Source organism: Hyla sarda, chromosome 9 (genome assembly GCF_029499605.1).
Source record: "Hyla sarda isolate aHylSar1 chromosome 9, aHylSar1.hap1, whole genome shotgun sequence".
Lineage (NCBI taxonomy): Eukaryota > Metazoa > Chordata > Amphibia > Anura > Hylidae > Hyla > Hyla sarda.
The window spans coordinates 20531949-20552760 of NC_079197.1; the positions used below are offsets into that span (position 1 = coordinate 20531949).

At 42.0% G+C, this 20812-nt stretch overlaps 1 protein-coding gene across 7 annotated transcripts in view; it reads right to left on the reverse strand.

The window, feature by feature from the left end:
- AKNA (AT-hook transcription factor) overlaps positions 1 to 20812 on the reverse strand; it is a 58485-nt gene that overhangs the window by 13041 nt on the left and 24632 nt on the right. For all 7 annotated transcript variants that reach the window (XM_056539824.1, XM_056539823.1, XM_056539825.1 and 4 more), the window contains 5 exons: positions 19351 to 19833; positions 15783 to 15999; positions 13652 to 13752; positions 10794 to 11005; positions 9561 to 9696 (listed from right to left, as the gene is read on the reverse strand). In XM_056539824.1, coding sequence (XP_056395799.1) covers positions 9561 to 9696; positions 10794 to 11005; positions 13652 to 13752; positions 15783 to 15999; positions 19351 to 19833 — 1149 coding nt within the window. The remainder of the gene's footprint in view (positions 1 to 9560; positions 9697 to 10793; positions 11006 to 13651; positions 13753 to 15782; positions 16000 to 19350; positions 19834 to 20812) is intronic.

A 20812-nucleotide genomic window follows, 5' to 3' on the forward strand; every position in this document is an offset into this window, starting at 1 on the left:
TAACCAGGGTGCCTCCAGCTGTTGTAAAACTACAACTCCCAGCATGCCCGGACAGCCACCGGCTGTCCGGGCGTGCAGGGAGTTGTAGTTTTGCAACAGCTGGAGGCACCCTGGTTGGGAAACACTAACCCAGAGAAACATTATTACCCTATAGACTTTTATGGGAAGTGCATTATGGCTCCATATGCCCAGAACAGTGTTTTCCAACCAGGGTGCCTCCAGCTGTTGCAAAATTACAACTCTGGCTTTGGCCTTTGGCTGTCTGGGCATGTGTGGGAATTGTGTTTTGGAACAGCTGGAGGCACCCTGGTTGGGAAACACTAACCCAGAGGAACATTATTACCCTATAGACTTTTAGAGGAAGTGCATTATGGGTCCACATGCCCAGAACAGTGTTTCCCAACCAGGGTGCCTCCAGCTGTTGCAAAATTACAACTCTGGCTTTGGCCTTTGGCTATCCGGGCATGTTGGGAGTTGTAGTTGTGCAACAGCTGGAGGTTCCCTGGTTGGGAAACACTAACCCCGAGAAACATTATTACCCTATAGACTTTTATGGGAAGTTCATTATGGCTCCATATGCCCAGAACAGTGTTTCTCAACCAGGGTGCCTCCAGCTGTTGCAAAATTACAAATCTGGCTTTGGCCTTCGACTGTCCGGGCATGCTGTGAGTTGTAGTTTTGCAACAGCTGGAGGCACCCTGGTTGGGAAACACTAACCCAGAGGCACATTATGGCCCCAAAGACTTTTATGGGAGGTGCATTACGGCTCCACATGCTGCGTAACGTACTCACTGGTGTTCCCATGTGTGTTGCCGACCCGAAATTCGAATCCAAAATTGTTATTGGATTCTAATAGAGGCTGGGAAAAAATAGGTGAATGCAGGAAGTGAAGAAGAGACGAAGGTGAATCATTCATTGTACTCACGGGACAAGATCGTCGAATTCTTCCATATCCCAGCAGTGTTAGGATTAGCAGGTTATGTACGATTGGTGCTCATGGGCACCGACAAGCTGACAAAAATCACAGATATGATCCATCTACTGCCTCCAAACTAGTGCTATAAATACAAAAGGTCCATAGGTGGCGGAGTAACGCTGCCGTCTCTAAAACACATTGTCACCAAGATACCAGCAGCGAAACAAACCCTTAGATAGAAGAGGGAGAGGAGAGCGAATGGAGGAGGAGAACAGAGTGACTAGAAGAGTAAAGGTGACATTTTAGGGCAATCGCTACAATCCTGCCCTAAAATGTCCACCTTGGTGCAAACTCAATGAGATTTTACTCTAGCTCAATGTTTCCCAACCAATGTGCCTCCAGCTGTTGCAAAACTACAACTCCTAGCATGCCCGGACAGCCGAAGGCTGTCCGGGCATGCTGGGAGTTGTAGCTTTGCAACAGCTGGAGGCACACTGGTCTAGCTCTTTAAATTAGGGTATCACTTATGTAAGAACAGGTAGAGGAGTGTGTGGCCGTGCACTTCTCTCCCCGCTCGTTCTAGCGATTGGTCTGGGTCTGAACGCCTAGACCCCCGACTGATAAAAACTTTTGACATGTCCCTAGTTCATAATAAAAGGTGGATTGATTAAAGGGAATCTGTCGTCTCTAGGTCGCGTCACATGCTGCAGACACTTTTGTATAAAGTTACAGTATAAACAATGGTATCTTTGTTTATTTAAAGGGGTACTCCGGTGGAAATTTTTATTTATTTTTTTTAAATCAACTGGTGCCAGAAAGTTAAACAGATTTGTAAATTACTTCTATTAAAAATTTTTTACCCTTCCAGTACTTTTTAGCAGCTGTATGCTACAGAGGAAATTCTTTTCTTTTTGAATTTCTTTTTTTTGTCTTGTCCACAGTGCTCTCTGCTGACACCTGATGCCCGTATCAGGAACTCTCCGGAGCAGGAGAAAATTCTCATAGCAAACCTTTGCTGCTCTGGACAGTTCCTGACACGGACAGAGGTGTCAGCAGAGAGCACTGTGGACAAGACAAAAAAGAAATTCAAAAAGAAAAGAATTTCCTCTGTAGCATACAGCTACTAAAAAGTAGTGAAGGGTAAAGATTTTTTAATAGAAGTAATTTACAAATCAGTTTAACTTTCTGGCACCAGTTGATAAGAAAAAAAAATGTTTTCCACCGGAGTGCCTGTGCTTCCAGAACTGGCAATGCCAAGTCGCTCAAGTGCCATAGGCTGGCACACCTCTAGGGTCCTTCCCCAATATTGTTTTTTTTATTTTTAGTTTTTTTTGGCTGTTGAACTCTCTTTATGTATGTGCAATAATACCTAATAGTTCAAAATATCTGAGGATTTTATTGGGGGGGTGGCGTGGGAGGTTGGAGTTGGGGGGCTCGGATTAATGAACAAAGGCCTTCAATTCTGCGAGAGTAAGACAGCGCTTAAAGGGGTACTCCGCTACTCAGCATTTGGAACAAACTGTTCCGAACGCTGGAGCTTGTGACGTCATAGCCCCGCCCCCTCAATGCAAGTCTATGGGAGGGGGTGTGACGACTTTCACACCCCCTCCCATAGACTTGCATTGAGGGGCTGGGGCGTGACGTCATGAGGGGGCGGGGCTATGACGTCACGAACTCCCGGCTCCAGCGTTCGGAATAGTTTGTTCCAAACGCTGAGCAGCGGAGTACCCCTTTAAGCCAATTTTTAGAATAATATAAGGTTTCTATATAAAATATATGAGCATAGGAAGTTGCACATTCTTCCAAATTAGGGAAGAGAAAGCAGCTATTAGGTCTAAGATTTTCTATGGGGTTAAGGTTTGAAGCCTGGCGGGGCCACTCCGTGACCTTAATGTGCTTCTTCTTGAGCCACTACTTGATGCCTTGAAAGTGTGTGTTTGGGTCATTGTCATGCTGGAATACCCATCCCCGGCCAATTTTCAATGCCCTGGCTGAGGGAAGGAGGTTCTCACCCAAGATTTGACGGTACATGGCCCCATCCATCGACTCTTTGATGCAGTGAAGTTGTCCTATCCCCTTAGCAGAAAACCACCCCCAAGGCATAGTGTTTCTACCTCCATGTTTGATAATGGGGCTGGTGTTATCAGGGTGATAGGCAGCATTCCTACTCCTCCAAACATGGTTCACTGGCAAACTTCAGACGGCCTCCTGCTCATTTATTAAGCAGGGAGACCTTGCGGACGGTGCAAGATTTCCGTCCTACACAAGGCAGTGCATTACCAATTGTTTTCTTGGAGACTTTGGTCCCAGCTTCCCTGAGATCATTGACAAGATCTCCCCGTGTAGTTCTGGGTTGATTCCTCCCCGTTCTCATGATCATTGAAACTCCACGAGGTGAGATCTTACATGGAGGCCCCGAGCGAGGGAAATTAACAGATATTTTGTGTCTCTTCCATTTGTGAATAATGGCACCAACTGGTGTAAACTTCTCACCAAGCTGTTTGGCGATGATCTTGTAGCCCATTCTAGCCTTTTGTAGGTCTACAGTCATGTCCGTGACATCCTTGGACAGATCTGTGGTTTGGCCATGGTGGAGAATTTGGAATCTGATCGATTGATTCTGTGGACAGGGGCCTTTTATACAGGTAACAAACTGAGATTAGGAGCACTGGTCCATTTAAGAGAGTGCTCCTAATCTCAGCTCATAACCTGTATAATAGACACCTGGAAGCCAGAAATCTTGTAGATAATCAAAAACTTATTTCACAGAGTAAAATGCAAATTAATTCCTAACTAATATGAAATAAATTTATCTTTTTTTTTTTTTTTTTTGTTATTCTGTCTCTCGCTGTTTTTATTAATCGATCTGGAAAATGATAGACTAATCAATTCTTTGTCCGTGGGCAAATGTACAAAATCCTCAGGATATGAAATATTTTTTATAGTAATGGGCATGGCTATTTTTACAGTTTGGTGAAATTTTCCTTTTTTTTAATTGCAATTGATAAATAAAAAGCAGAAATTACGGCCATTCCTTTATTTATGACTAAACACATGAACGCAGCCTTAGGCACTTGATTCTTACATCTTTATTAGATAAAGTCTAAGTCATACCCTGTATGATAACCGGCTTTATATTTAGAGAAATCCACATATACTCAGGTGCATCTAGCAAACTAATGAATACAATGGGGACCTTAATGGAGGACACATTCAGTGCGGAGCTTCCTGACAACATCATTATTAGAACAAATCTGTAGCTCTATATAATATTGTACTGCACCAAAAATAGGATTGGTTTCTTTAGTTACATAGCCAAGGAAACCAGGGATTAGCATTAGAAAATCCACAGGGAGGACATATATGTTGTGAAACATCGAGGAGATAATAAGAGGTAGCAATGCTATACAGTACACTGACTCTGTAAACAGAATATATGGAAACATACAGAATGTGTCAGCAGATAAGAACCATTCGGCCCATCTAGTCTGCCCAATAATCTGAATCCTATCAATAGTCCCTGGCCCCATTTTATATGAAGGATAGCCTTATACCTATCCCTATCTTATATGAAGGGTATCCTTATACCTATCCTTATCTTATATGAAGGATAGCCTTATATTTATCTCTATCTTATATGAAGGATAGCCTTATATTTATCTATCTTATATGAAGGATAGCCTTATACCTATCCCTATCTTATATGAAGGATAGCCTTATATTTATCTCTATCTTATATGAAGGATAGCCTTATCTTTATCTATCTTATATGAAGGATAGCCTTATGTATATCCCTATCTTATATGAAGGATAGCCTTATATTTATCTCTATCTTATATGAAGGATAGCCTTATATTTATCTATCTTATATGAAGGATAGCGTTATGTCTATCCCTATCTTATATGAAGGATAGCCTTATACCTATGCCTATCATATATGAAGGATAGCCTTATACCTATGCCTATCATGTATGAAGGATATCCTTATGCCTATCTCTATCTTATATGAAGGATAGTCTTATGCCTATCCCTATCTTATATGAAGGACAGCCTTATATTTATCTCTATCTTATATGAAGGATAGCCTTATATTTATCTATCTTATATGAAGGATAACCTTATGCCTATCCCTATCTTATATGAAGAATAGCCTTATGCCTATCACTGTCTTATATGAATAGCCTTATGCCTATCCCTATCTTATATGAAGGATAGCCTTATACCTATCCCTATCTTATATGAAGGATATCCTTATGCCTATCTCTATCTTATATGAAGGATAGTCTTATGCCTATCCCTATCTTATATGAAGCATAGCCTTATATTTATCTATCTTATATGAAGGATAGCGTTATGTCTATCCCTATCTTATATGAAGGATAGTCTTATATCTATCTCTATCTTATATGAAGGATAGCCTTATACCTACCTCTATCTTATATGAAGGATAGTCTTATACCTATCCCTATCTTATATGAAGGATAGCCTCATACCTATCTTATATGAAGTATAGCCTTATGCCTAGCCCTATCTTATATGAAGGATAGCCTTATATTTATCTATCTTATATGAAGGATAGCCTTATACCTATCCCTATCTTATATGAAGGATAGCCTTATATTTATCTCTATCTTATATGAAGGATAGCCTTATCTTTATCTATCTTATATGAAGGATAGCCTTATGTATATCCCTATCTTATATGAAGGATAGCCTTATATTTATCTCTATCTTATATGAAGGATAGCCTTATATTTATCTATCTTATATGAAGGATAGCGTTATGTCTATCCCTATCTTATATGAAGGATAGCCTTATACCTATGCCTATCATATATGAAGGATAGCCTTATACCTATGCCTATCATGTATGAAGGATATCCTTATGCCTATCTCTATCTTATATGAAGGATAGTCTTATGCCTATCCCTATCTTATATGAAGGACAGCCTTATATTTATCTCTATCTTATATGAAGGATAGCCTTATATTTATCTATCTTATATGAAGGATAACCTTATGCCTATCCCTATCTTATATGAAGAATAGCCTTATGCCTATCACTGTCTTATATGAATAGCCTTATGCCTATCCCTATCTTATATGAAGGATAGCCTTATACCTATCCCTATCTTATATGAAGGATATCCTTATGCCTATCTCTATCTTATATGAAGGATAGTCTTATGCCTATCCCTATCTTATATGAAGCATAGCCTTATATTTATCTATCTTATATGAAGGATAGCGTTATGTCTATCCCTATCTTATATGAAGGATAGTCTTATATCTATCTCTATCTTATATGAAGGATAGCCTTATACCTACCTCTATCTTATATGAAGGATAGTCTTATACCTATCCCTATCTTATATGAAGGATAGCCTCATACCTATCTTATATGAAGTATAGCCTTATGCCTAGCCCTATCTTATATGAAGGATAGCCTTATATTTATCTATCTTATATGAAGGATAGCCTTATACCTATCCCTATCTTATATGGAGGATAGCCTTATATTTATCTCTATCTTATATGAAGGATAGCCTTATCTTTATCTATCTTATATGAAGGATAGCCTTATGTATATCCCTATCTTATATGAAGGATAGCCTTATATTTATATCTATCTTATATGAAGGATAGCCTTATATTTATCTATCTTATATGAAGGATAGCGTTATGTCTATCCCTATCTTATATGAAGGATAGCCTTATACCTATGCCTATCATATATGAAGGATAGCCTTATACCTATGCCTATCATGTATGAAGGATATCCTTATGCCTATCTCTATCTTATATGAAGGATAGTCTTATGCCTATCCCTATCTTATATGAAGGACAGCCTTATATTTATCTCTATCTTATATGAAGGATAGCCTTATATTTATCTATTTTATATGAAGGATAACCTTATGCCTATCCCTATCTTATATGAAGAATAGCCTTATGCCTATCACTGTCTTATATGAATAGCCTTATGCCTATCCCTATCTTATATGAAGGATAGCCTTATACCTATCCCTATCTTATATGAAGGATATCCTTATGCCTATCTCTATCTTATATGAAGGATAGTCTTATGCCTATCCCTATCTTATATGAAGCATAGCCTTATATTTATCTATCTTATATGAAGGATAGCGTTATGTCTATCCCTATCTTATATGAAGGATAGTCTTATATCTATCTCTATCTTATATGAAGGATAGCCTTATACCTACCTCTATCTTATATGAAGGATAGTCTTATACCTATCCCTATCTTATATGAAGGATAGCCTCATACCTATCTTATATGAAGTATAGCCTTATGCCTAGCCCTATCTTATATGAAGGATAGCCTTATGCCTATCTCTATCTTATATGAAGGATAGCCTTATGCCTATCTCTATCTTATATGAAGGATAGCCTTATGCCTATCCCTATCTTATATGAAGGATAGCCTTATACCTATCCCTATCTTATATGAAGGATATCCTTATGCCTATCTCTATCTTATATGAAGGATAGTCTTATGCCTATCCCTATCTTATATGAAGGATAGCCTTATATTTATCTATCTTATATGAAGGATAGCGTTATGTCTATCCCTATCTTATATGAAGGATAGTCTTATATCTATCTCTATCTTATATGAAGGATAGCTTTATGCCTATCTCTATCTTATATGAAGGATAGCCTTATATCTATTTCTATCTTATATAAAGGATAACCTTATGCCTATCTCTATCTTATATGAAGGATAGCCTCATACCTATCTTATATGAAGTATAGCCTTATGCCTAGCCCTATCTTATATGAAGGATAGCCTTATGCCTATCTCTATCTTATATGAAGGATAGCCTTATGCCTATCTCTATCTTATATGAAGGATAGCCTTATGCCTATCCCTATCTTATATGAAGGATAGCCTTATACCTATCCCTATCTTATATGAAGGATATCCTTATGCCTATCTCTATCTTATATGAAGGATAGTCTTATGCCTATCTCTATCTTATATGAAGGATAGTCTTATGCCTATCCCTATCTTATATGAAGGATAGCCTTATATTTATCTATCTTATATGAAGGATAGCGTTATGTCTATCCCTATCTTATATGAAGGATAGTCTTATATCTATCTCTATCTTATATGAAGGATAGCTTTATGCCTATCTCTATCTTATATGAAGGATAGCCTTATATCTATCTCTATCTTATATGAAGGATAACCTTATGCCTATCTCTATCTTATATGAAGGATAGCCTTATATCTATATCTATCTCTATCTTATATGAAGGATAGCCTTATACCTATCTCTATCTTATATGAAGGATAACCTTATGCCTATCCCTATCTTATATGAAGGATAGCCTTATGCCTATTCAATGCTCACACTCCTTCACTGTCTCTGAGCTTCCACTTCTGCAGGAAGGCTATTCCATGCATCCACTACTCTCTCAGTAAAGTAATACTTCCTGATATTACTTTTAAACCTTTGCCCCTCTAATATAGAACTATGTCCTCTTGTGGTAGTTTTTCTTCTTTTAAATATGCTCTCCTCAGTCTTTTGCCTTGTACATTTCAGAGCAATCATGTTGGGTATATACTTTGGGAGACTCTAGGATTAACCAGCAATAGTAGATAAACTAAAATGAGCTGTTCTGATAACATACATTATGGCGGCTTCACACAGGTGTATTACGGCTGCAAGTCCCTACGTGTCTGATCACCCTGGCTGACATTGTTGGGGTCCCCCACCAAGCACTAATATGGGGATTTTGAGGAGGAGTTTAAATGGAGTGTTGGTCATACATGTGCACTGCCATTCCATGTATTTGTATGAGGTCAACAGAAAACAGGTTACAGTACTTGGCTTTGTCTAGCCAGCCGCATAGACATTGAATGATCAGCAGGACAACTGTGTGCACCGCACAATAACTTAAAGGGGTACTCTGCTGGAATTTTTTTTCTAATCAAATGGTGCCAGAAAGTTAAACAGATTTGTAAATTACTTCTATTTAAAAATCTTAATACTTCCAGTACTTATCAGCTGCTGTATACTACAGAGGAAGTTATTTTCTTTTTGAATTTCCTTTTTGTCTGACCACAGTGCTCTCTGCTGACACCTCTGTCCATTTTAGGAACTGTCCAGAGTAGGAGCAAATCGCCATAGCAAACCTATCCTGCTCTGGACAGTTCCTGACATGGACAGAGTTGTCAGCAAAGAGCACTGTGGTCAGACAGGAAGGAAATTCAAAAAGAAAATAAATTCCTTTGTAGTTTACAGCAGCTGATAAGTACTGGAAGGATTAAGATTTTTTAATACAAGCAATTTACAAATCTGTTTAATTGTTTGGCACCAGTTGATTTAAAAAAAATAAAAAAATAAAATGTTTTCCAGTGGAGTACCCCTTGAAACTCCTCATAGTGGTTGTGCAGCAAGGAGGAACCAGAGACTTAGTACCCCGTTTTAGTGATTGTGGGGATACCAGCAGTGCATCTCTCAGCGACTTATCCACAGAATAGACTTGTCACCTATACTGTGGACCAGTGATGAGTTCTTCATGGAATCACATTAAGGTAAGATATATAAAACATATAATTGATGTAAAGACTACTTAAAGCTGAGACAAAAGCCGCTGTGCACACTTACTCTCTTGCTGTACGAGACTGCAGAACATCTTGAAGAGGTGGCGTCAGGTCTTCCATAGGTGATAGCAGCTGGGAGGCACCGGGGGAGGCCTGGGCACTGGCATTATTATATGCTTCCTGCTCGGAGCCTGATTCATCTGATGTAAGGGGGAAGACATGTGAGGATGGAGGGGTACTTTTTTTTTTTTTTTTATTTGGTTAAAACTTGCAGTGAAATATGTCATTAAAAGAAATAATAAGTTGTGTCCCTTTCATGTTAAAAAAAAGAAAAAAAAAAAACTTTTGACATGTCACAGGAACTCGCCGACTGATCTTTGCCTTGCTGCCCAATAGACTCATAATGAAGACAAAGGGAGTAAAGTTTATCCCCGCTCATTTTCCTGATTGGTGAGGGTCTCGGCACTGTGACCTTGACTGATTAAAAAACTTTTGACATGTTTCTGTGACATGTCAAAAGGTTTTTTAAAGTGACAGTGGCCATTTTAGGGGAACCTGTCACACTGAAAATGCAGTCCAATCTCCACGATAACATGTCATTTACCAATACAAACCTCTGCCCATTCTAAGTAGTCAAGTGGGTGGTCTCACTTAGTAACTGACAACTGTCTGTGTATAAGTATTTTCAGTACAATCTGCCTTCTAGCAGATTCTAAAGAAACAACCTGAGTATGGTGTCAAAAAGTATAATAAAGCAAATTAATATATTGTTATTATCCATAATGCACAGATCTTCCATATCAGCTATGTCCTTTCCCATGTAAGCTTTGATGTCACATCACAGGCTCTCAATGCAGAGAGCCCCTCCACCTCCCCATCCTCCTGTCAGCTCAGGACAAGACCCATTAGCTTCCTGCTGCTAATCTAATGATTAATTAAACTAATGAGCAGTAATAGGAGTTCCCCCTTTCACATCACTGGTCTTGACCTGAGCTAACGGGGGGAGAGGTGTGAGGAGGGATAGGAGTTCCCTGCATTGACAACCTGTGATGTGACATCACAGCTTACCAGGGAGAGGGCAAAGCTGATACAGAGAGATCTCTGCATTATGGCTAATAACATTATATTAGTAAGTTACTTTATTATGCTTTTTGACACAATACATATGTTGTTTCTTTTGCTGGACAACCCCCTTAAAGCAGATCTCAGGGTACCATGTAATAACGGCAGGGCCACTGGGGATAAAAAAAACTAAATTCCTGAACATATACTGTATATAGGAATCAGAAGGACTCACCTGTGTGCTCTCTACTTTCACTTTCAGTAAGGCTCTTGGGGCCAGGGGAAGGAGAGCTAGCTTCCGAGGGTCCTGCCCAGTGGTTATTTGGCTTCCTCTTGTTCCACAATGCTGTGCGTGTCCTGGACAAGTGGTCACCAGACTTAGAGGACCGTTTCTCGCTTTTCACTGGAGAATTGGAAGTGGGGTCTGGTACATCTTCTGGAACTTCTCTGACAGACGGATATTAAGATGATGGGTAATAGATACAATAATCAAAATATGATACATAAAGTGAGTAGAGCAGGCACACATCCAAGTCTGTCTAGCGAGTGCTTCCGGCTGTTGTAAAACTACAACTCCCAGCATGCCCGGACAGCCAAAGGCTGATCATAAGGGGTATATCCAACCTTACATTGTACTTCCTGTACCCACCATATAACTAGAGATGATTACAGACATGTAGCTATCTTATGCTGCATAGATTCTATATACACTGCTCAAAAAAATTAAGTGAACACTAAGATAACACATCCTAGATCTGAATGAATGAACTAATCATATGAAATACTTTCCTTTTTACATAGTTGAATGTGCGGACAACAAAATCACACAAAAATTATCAATGGTAATCAAATGTATCAACCCATGGAGGTCTGGATATGGAGTCACTCAAAATCACAGTGGAAAACCCCACTACAGGCTGATCCAACTTTATGTAATGTCCTTAATACAAGTCCCAATGAGGCTCAGTAGTGTGTGTGGCCTCCACGTGCCCGTATGACCTCCCTACAACACCTGGGCATGCTCCTGATGAGGTGGGGGATGGTCTCCTGAGGGATGTCCTCCCAGACCTGGACTAAAGCATCTGCCAACTCCTGGACAGTCTGTGGTGGATGGAGCGAGACGTCCCAGATGTGCTCAATCGGATTCAGATCTGGGGAACGGGCGGCCAGTCCATAGCATCAATGCCTTCCTCTTGTAGGAACTGCTGACACACTCCAGCCACATGAGGTCTAGCATTGTCTTGTATTAGGAGGAACCCAGGGCCAACCGCACCAGCATATGGTCTCACAAGGGGTCTGAGGATCTCATCTCGGTATCTAATGGCAGTCAGGCTACCTCTGGCAAGCACATGGAGGGCTGTGCGGCCCCCCAAAGAAATGCCCCCCCCCCACACCATTACTGACCCACCGCCAAACTTGACATACACATATGAGGTATTTCCTTACTCGAGAGAAATTGGGTTACAAATTTTAGGAAGATTTCTCTCCTTTTACCCCTTGTAAAAATTCTAAAACTGGGTCTACAAGAACATGCGAGTAAAAAATTTACATTTTGAATTTTCTCCTTCACTTTTCTGCTATTCCTGTGAAACACCTAAAGGGTTAACTCACTTACTGAATGTCATTTTGAATACTTTGAGGGGTGCAGTTTTTATAATGGGGTAATTTATGGGGTATTTCTAATATGAAGACCCCTCAAATCCACTCCAAAACTGAACTGGTCCCTGAAAAAATTTGATTTTGAAAATTGTGTGAAAAATTGGAAAATTGCTGCTGTACTTTGAAGCCCTCTGATGTCTTCCAAAAGTAAAAACTCGTCAATTTTATGATGCAAACATAAAGTAGACATATGTATAATTTATTTGGAATGTCTATTTTCCTCATAAGCAGAGAGCTTCAAAGTAAAAAAAAAAAAGCAACATTTTCAATTTTTTCATCAAATTTGGGAATTTTTCACCAAGAAATGATGAAAGTATTGCCAAACTTTTACCTCTAACATAAAGAAGAATATGTCACGAAAAAACTATCTCAGAATCAGAATGAAAGGTAAAAGAATCCCAGAGTTATTAATGCTTAAAGTGACAGTGGTCAGATGTTCAAAAAACGCTCTGGTCCTTAAGGACAAAATGGGCCTGGTCCTTAAGGGGTTAAGGCATATCTACATGTCACAAATCTTGGGCTTGTTCACATCACATTGGTCCTTTATGGCATGGATATGTCATAAAAATGTAATAATGGGGTGCTGGCATATCTGTGCAAAGAGAAGCAAAGGCCTCTTTACTTTCAAGGACCTGAATGTAGTCAGCAGATGAATATGTTTGGGTCATTTTCCATGTTTGGATCATTTTTGTCTAAAAGTGTTTAAAGGGGTACTCCGGCCCTAAGACATCTTATCCCCTATCCAAAGGACCCCCGCAATCTTGCATTCGGGACCCACCTCTTTGAGCTGCACGCCGTGCTGCCAGCTCACAAACTGCCGGGTGCCGACCACGGGGCCGGAGTATCGTGACGTCACGACTCCGCCCCTGTGTGACGTCACCCCCCCCCGCTATGCAAGTCTATGGGAGGGGGCATGACGGCTGTCACGTCCCCTCCCATAGAATTGCATAGCAGGGGGTGAGGTCTCACGGGGGCGGAGTCGTGACGTCACGACCCCGCTATGCAAGTCTATGGAAGGGGGCGTAATGGCCATCACGCCCCCTCTCATAGACTTGCATAGCGGGGGTGGGGGGGGGGTCACGTCACACGGGGGCGGAGTCGTGACATCACGATACTCCGGTCCCGTGGTTGGCACCCGGCAGTTTGTGAGATGGCAGCGCGGCGTGCAGCTCAAAGAGGTGGGTGCCGAATGCAAGATTGCGGGGGTCCCCAGCCATAGACTTGCATTGAGGGGGCGGAGCGTGACGGCATGAGGGGGCGGGGTTATGATGTCACGAGCTCCCGGCACCGGCTCCAACGTTGGGTACAGTTTGCTCCAAACGCTGAGCAGCAGAGTACCCCTTTAAGGTGTAAATGGTTTCAAAGTCATTGTACACCAATGGAGTTTTACTTGCAGAAGATATAAAAAAGCAGAAATAAGTCAGGACTGGTTACCGAGTGAGGCTTAGTTGATCCCTCTGCTTATGGATTATTGGGGAGCGACCGCTTTCTGATCCAAGAAATCCACTGTCAGTTTCTGGGGACAAAATTCTCCTCTGGAAAACAGAAAAAAAAAGATAAATGATAAATAGGGCATGTGTCTTCTGTCATAAAGGTGCGTCCTCATTCAGGAACCCCGCTGTGAGCCAAAGCCAAGAGCTGTTGACAAGCAGGAGGACTCCATCCATGTGTTACATGGACATTCATTTGTACAGAGATCCCTCAACTTACAGTGATCCCTCAGGTTACAATATTTTGGTCTTTTCTGGACCATTGTAACTTGATACCAGACTCACCATACAATGTACAAACTGTCCAGATCTGTGATACCTGTTAATGGCCGGAAGATCCGACCAATCAGAATGGACATTTCACTGGTAAAACCCCTGTATTACTGAAGTGTATGCACTGACTGGTGTCCGGTAGCGCCCCCTACAGTACAGGGAGGTATTACATGTTCTGTACTCTTTACCTGTATTACTGAAGTGCATGCACTGACTGGTGTCTGGTGGTGCCCCCTACTGTACAGGGAGGTATTACATGTTCTGTACTACTCTTTATCTGTATTACTGAAGTGTATGCACTGACTGGTGTCTGGTAGCGCCCCCTACAGTACAGGGAGGTATTACATGTTCTGTACTACTCTTTACCTGTATTACTGAAGTGTATGCACTGACTGGTGTCTGGTAGTGCCCCTACAGTACAGGGAGGTATTACATGTTCTACACTACTCTTTACCTGTATTACTGAAGTGTATGCACTGACTGGTGTCTGGTAGCGCCCCCTACAGTACAGGGAGGTATTACATGTTCTGTACTCTTTACCTGTATTACTGAAGTGTATGCACTGACTGGTGTCTGGTAGCGCCCAATACAGTACAGGGAGGTATTACATGTTCTGTACTCTTTACCTGTATTACTGAAGTGCATGCACTGACTGGTGTCTGATAGCGCCCCCTACAGTACAGGGAGGTATTACATGTTCTGTACTCTTTACCTGTATTACTGAAGTGTATGCACTGACTGGTGTCTGGTAGCGCCCAATACAGTACAGGGAGGTATTACATGTTCTGTACTCTTTACCTGTATTACTGAAGTGCATGCACTGACTGGTGTCTGATAGCGCCCCCTACAGTACAGGGAGGTATTACATGTTCTGTACTCTTTACCTGTATTACTGAAGTGTATGCACTGACTGGTGTCTGGTAGCGCCCCCTACAGTACAGGGAGGTATTACATGTTCTGTACTACACTTTACCTGTATTACTGAAGTGTATGCACTGCCTGGTGTCTGGTAGCGCCCCTTACAGTACAGGGAGGTATTACATGTTCTGTACTACACTTTACCTGTATTACTGAAGTGTATGCACTGACTGGTGTCTGGTAGCGCCCCCTACAGTACAGGGAGGTATTACATGTTCTGTACTACACTTTACCTGTATTACTGAAGTGTTCTGGTCTCAACATACAATGGTCGTCCTGGAACCAATTAATATTCTAACTTTAGGGACCACTGTATATTGTATAGTGATGGTCATGAATATCTCAAAAGGACTCTAAACACATGGTATCTACTGTGTCGTGTAATTGGGCCTATTGTCCCTTGTTATTAGCCATTACAGCATTGTTTTCCAAACAGTGTGTCTCCAGCTGTTGCAAAATTACAACTCCCAGTGTGTCTCCCGCTGGAGACACACTGCTTGGAAAACACTGAATTACAGGCTGAGTAGAGGATATTTGTAGTGTTCCTTAACAGGACAAGTCAGAAATGTCTGGCCACATGATCACTACTGTATCTGACATATTTCCGCTTGCAAAACTACAACTTCCATCATGCCCCGACAGACAAAGGCTGTTCAGGCACAATAGGGGTTGTAGTTTTGCAACAGCTGGAGAGCCACAGGTTGGGAAACACTATTCTAAAGTTGTGAGACAACAATCATATGTTCAGCTTTGAGTGTGACTGGACACCCGGTAGCCCTAAATGCTATTTAACCCATTCTTATGTGGTTTCTATATGACCCTAGTTCTGTTACCATGCACAAAATAAACTAGTCCGGTTCTGCACCATGAATAAAGTGACTTACCTGAGCAATGTTTCCTCTCGTCCTCAATGGTTTCTTCTGGGCCGAGGGTCTTTGGCTCTTGCTGCTGCCGCTACTTTTCTGTGATTGGGGGCTGCGTGCGTTCTCCCCGCTGACAGACGGCACAGCTGACGGGGTCCTGGAGTTCTGCTCTCTCACATGGGGCGATGGAGAAGTGAGAGAAACACTCTGTGGTAATGTTTTTGAGCCTTGTGACATCCTGACAGAACACAGATGTGTTTATGAGAGAACAACTGAAATGCAGCACAAAAGATCTGCAGCTTCAAATATCAGAGTGACTGGCTGCAGATTCCTTTCCATACTAGGGAGATGTTTACTACTATGATGGAAGGGGATGTCGGGAGAAAGATAAGGAACGGAAGGACTAAAATGAAGGCTGGGTCAATGCTGTGAGATCAGAGATCACTCTGTAAAACCTTATACGTGTCTTTTGGAGGCGACATGGAGCAGGGCGGTATGACCAAATATGTCTATCACGGTATTTTTGTAACTTATGGCGGTTCCACGGTATATAACGGTATTTCTTTCACCCCAACCAATTCATACCTGCCGTTGGCTGTCCAGGCATGCTGGGAGTTGTAGTTTTGCAACAGCTGGAGGTCCGCAGGTTTGAGACCACTGGTGTACAGTATAGCGTTCCAGCGCTGGCGGGCCCCAACAAAGAGGAGGAGGGCAGTGCTTGCGGGTGACACATGTGAGTAGTACCCCGCTGGGCTGATCATTAATTGGGGGGGAGCAGAACAGCGCTGGCGGGTAACATGATTTGGTGGGGGGGGGAGCAGAACAGCGCTGGCGGGTCACATGATTTGGTGGGGGGGGGCAGAACAGCGCTGGCGGGTCACATGATTTGGTGGGGGGGAGCAGAACAGCGTTGGCGGGTCACATGATTTGATGGGGGGGAGCAGAACAGCGCTGGTGGGTCACATGATTTGATGGGGGGGAGCAGAACAGCCCTGGCGGATCACATGATTTGGTGGGGGGAGCAGAACAGCGCTGGCAGGTCACATGATTTGGTGTGGGGGAGCAGAACAGCGCTGGCGGGTCACATGATTTGGTGGAGGGAGCAGAACAGCGCTGGCGGGTCACATGATTTGGTGGAGGGAGCAGAACAGCGCTGGCGGGTCACATATGATTAGTTCCCCGAGGTGGGGACAGCGCTGTGCAGATAATTCATTCCCAAGGGGGAGGGGCCCAACCGGTATTGCGGTATGGGAAAAATTCATATCGTGCAGCACAAAAATGTCGGTATTCGGTATGAACCAGTATATCGCCCAGCCCTAAGGCGACACTTAAAAAATCTCTTGTTCCCTAAAAACTGGTTGGGAGGCAGACATGGGCGTTATTACTGATGATATTTGGGCTGATATCCTTGAATCTATGCCACAATCATCTGTTAGCAAATCCTATAGCCTTATACAGCTTTATCTAGTTCACAGGGACTCAATCCCTCTTGAAAATGGGGCCTTATGCTATGTTCATACAGCTGACTATGTGCGGAGAGTCCAATCGGGCGGACATTCCGCACATTTTAATGTTCCGGAAGGCGCTAAGACCAATCAGAAATGCAGCATTTTATAAATGGCACTGCATTTCCGAGCAGAATTCACACCAAGAATAGATATGTCTATTCTTTCTTCGGATGCTGGAATCGGGGAAACATCCGCCACGGAAATACTGCCATGTGCACAGTGCAGCAGAATCCAATGGAAACCAATGAGGCTCTGCTGCAGGGGAATTTCCGAGCTGAATATTTCTGTGGAATTCCGCTCAAAACATAGCCTTAGGGAGATGATTTATGTGTATGATAGGTACTTAGGGGATGTAGTCACTTTTATCAACTCTACTTATGACTGCGGACTGAAACTGGACCCACTTGTGTGAATATATGTGGTTGTTATGCCATGTAGATACCAGCATACTGAATATAGGCATTTCATATGCTGCTCTTTATTCAAAGTACATTAGAGTACAAAATGTCAGATTACCCTTATTTATGCTGCAGATCTGGAGTAACTACCTCATATAAAAGCTGTTTGCACAAAAAAATTTAACTTCTGCTCCTCTCGTCACTAAATAAAAGAGACAAGAAGAGAGGGGGGCCTGGCCTCATCCAGACCTGTATTTGTACGAAGGGTGTGAGTATATACGCCCCTCCACCTCTTGGCAGGGTTTACAGTTCTTAGTGCAGGGGATGTGTATATACTGCCCCTGCGCCTCAATTCGGGGCGTATGTGACGTTTTGGGGAACCCTCCCATGTTCTATTCTTCCATCCATGACCACTATGCTTAGGTTAAAGGGGTACTCCTGTGGAAATTTTTTTTTTTTTTTAAATCAACTGCCAGAAAGACAGATTTGTAAATTACTTCTATTAAAAAATCTTAATCCTTCCAGTACATATTAGGGGCTGTATACTACAGAGGAAATGCTTTTCTTTTTAGATTTCAGTGCTCTCTGCTGACCTCTGCTGTACATTTTAGGAACGGTCCAGAGCAGCATATGTTTGCTATGGGGATTTTCTCCTGCTCTGGACAGTTCCTAAAATGGACAGCAGAGGTCAGCAGAGAGCACTAAGCTTGTGATAGAAAAGAAATCCAAAAAGAAAAGCATTTCCTCTGTAGTATACAGCCCCTAAAAAGTACTGGAAGGATTAAGATTTTTTAATAGAAGTAATTTACAAATCTGTTTAACTTTCTGGCATTACTTGACTTTAAAAAAAAAGTTTTCCATGGGAGTACCCCTTTAATGTATTCCGTACAGGTAGGTATGCAACGTTTGCTGTCACAAGCACGAGATTGAAGCCCGGAGTACAAATAAATTTACCATAATTTACACCCACATGAATTAGGATGCAGACCATTTGCTTTTCTGATGCATAGATAACCATAAGATGCACCAAATAATTTCAAACGTGTGTACAGATTTGGCATTTACCGTAGTCATGTATAATGTGGACACCCCCTTCAAATATGTGCAATTTTAACAGCAACATCATATAAGGTAATATTTGCAAATACTGTACAATTTCAATGGTGTTAAAGGGGTACGGTATTCCAGGAAAAAACTTTCTTTTATATATATATATATATATATATATATATATATATGAACTGGTTCCAGAAAGTTAAACAGATTTGTAAATTACTTCTATTAAAAAATCTTCCAATAATTATCAGCTGCTGAAGTTGAGTTGTTCTATTCTGTCTGGCAACAGTGCTCTCTGCTGACATCTCTGCTTGTCTCTGGAACTGCACAGAGTAGAAGAGGTTTGCTATGGGGATTTGCTTCCTGAGACAGGTGTCATCAGAGATCACTTAAACAGAAAATAACAACTCAACTATAGCAGCTCATAAGTACTGAAAGGATTAAGATTTTTTTAATAGAAGTAATTTACAAATCTGTTTATCTTTCTGGAGCCAGTTGATATATATAAAAATAATTTTTTCCTGGATAACCCCTTTAATGTTATTGTACCATACACTGGTAAAAATGGTGGACAGTATTTGTCTTGCTAAGTAACATAGGATCTGTGAAGACCCTTTAGACACGCACCTTCTGACTGCTGATGGCTTTCCTTCATTAGGAGAATCTCTATGTCCACTTAATATGGATGATGCTCTGCGCAGCACTGTGGCTGACGGTGTATGTCCAACAATGGTCCCAGCAGGTGTATTAAGGGGCCGCTCAGTTCGTTGATGTGGTGTAGAAGTCACTGGATGGCTTTGGTTACTATCTGGCTGTGTGTGCTCTTTCAGCCTACGATCACGGTGGTCACGTGGACTCATAGTCTGAAAATGGTCCTCATGATCCCATGGCTTTGCAGATGTGACACGATCTTTCTGTCTTCTATGTTGTCTAGCTTCTTGTCCAATAACCGAAGCAGAGTGATCTGGTGATCTCCCTTTTTGTGTAGCATCCTGTGATGAATTGTCATCCTGGGGCTGGCCGTGTGGTTTAGTATTCTGGGGAAGCTGCTGAGGCCACTCTTCTTGCTCTACTCCAAGAGCTTCAGGAAGAGACTTGAAGCTGCTGTACCTTTAAATGGGAAAAAATAATGGGAATTACTACTGTTATATGGTATTACTGGAGTACTGCACATACAGCTGAAACACTTATACTTTTACACTAGGACAACACTCTGAGGGTAACCATGTCCATTCGATGCAGAATTTACTTTAAAGGGGTACTCCGGTGGAAAACATAATTTTTTTTAAATCAACTGGTTTCAGAAAGTTAAAGGGGTACTCCGAACCCCTATACATCTTATCCCCTTTCCAAAGGATAGGGGATAAGATGTCAGATCGCCGGGGTCCTGCTGCTGGGGACCCCCGGGATCTCGGCTTCTGCACCCACCTGTACGGCTTTTTACCTCACACCGGCAACGCTGGAGGCTTCGGATCCCGACCACAATGGCGGATGAGCGTGACGTCACGACTCCGCCCCGTGTGATGTCGGGGCGTGATGTCACAAGGGGCGGAGTGGTGACGTCACGCTCGTCCGCCATTGTGGTCGGGATCCAAAGCCTCCAGCGTTGCCGGTGTGAGGTAAAAAGCCGTACAGGTGGGCGAAGCAGCCGAGATCCCGGGGGTCCCCAGCAGCAGGACCCCGGCGATCTGACATCTTATCCCCTATCCTTTGGATAGGGGATAAAATGTCTAGGGGTGCAGAGTACCCCTTTAAACAGATTTGTAAATGACTTTGATTAAAAAAAGATTTACCCTTCCAGTACATTTTAGCAGCTGTATGCTACAGAGAAAATTCTTTTCTTTTTGAATTTCTTTTTTGTCTTGTCCACAGTGCTCTCTGCTGACACCTGATGCCCATACCAGGAACTGTCCAGAGCGGGAGAAAATCCCCATTGCAAACCTATGCTGCTCTGGACAGTTCCTGACATGGACAGAGGTGTCAGTAGAGAGCACTGTGGTCAGACAAAAAAGAAATTAAAAAAGAAAAGAACTTCCTGTGTAGCATACAGCCGCTAAAATATACTGGAAGGGTAAAGATTTTTTAATAG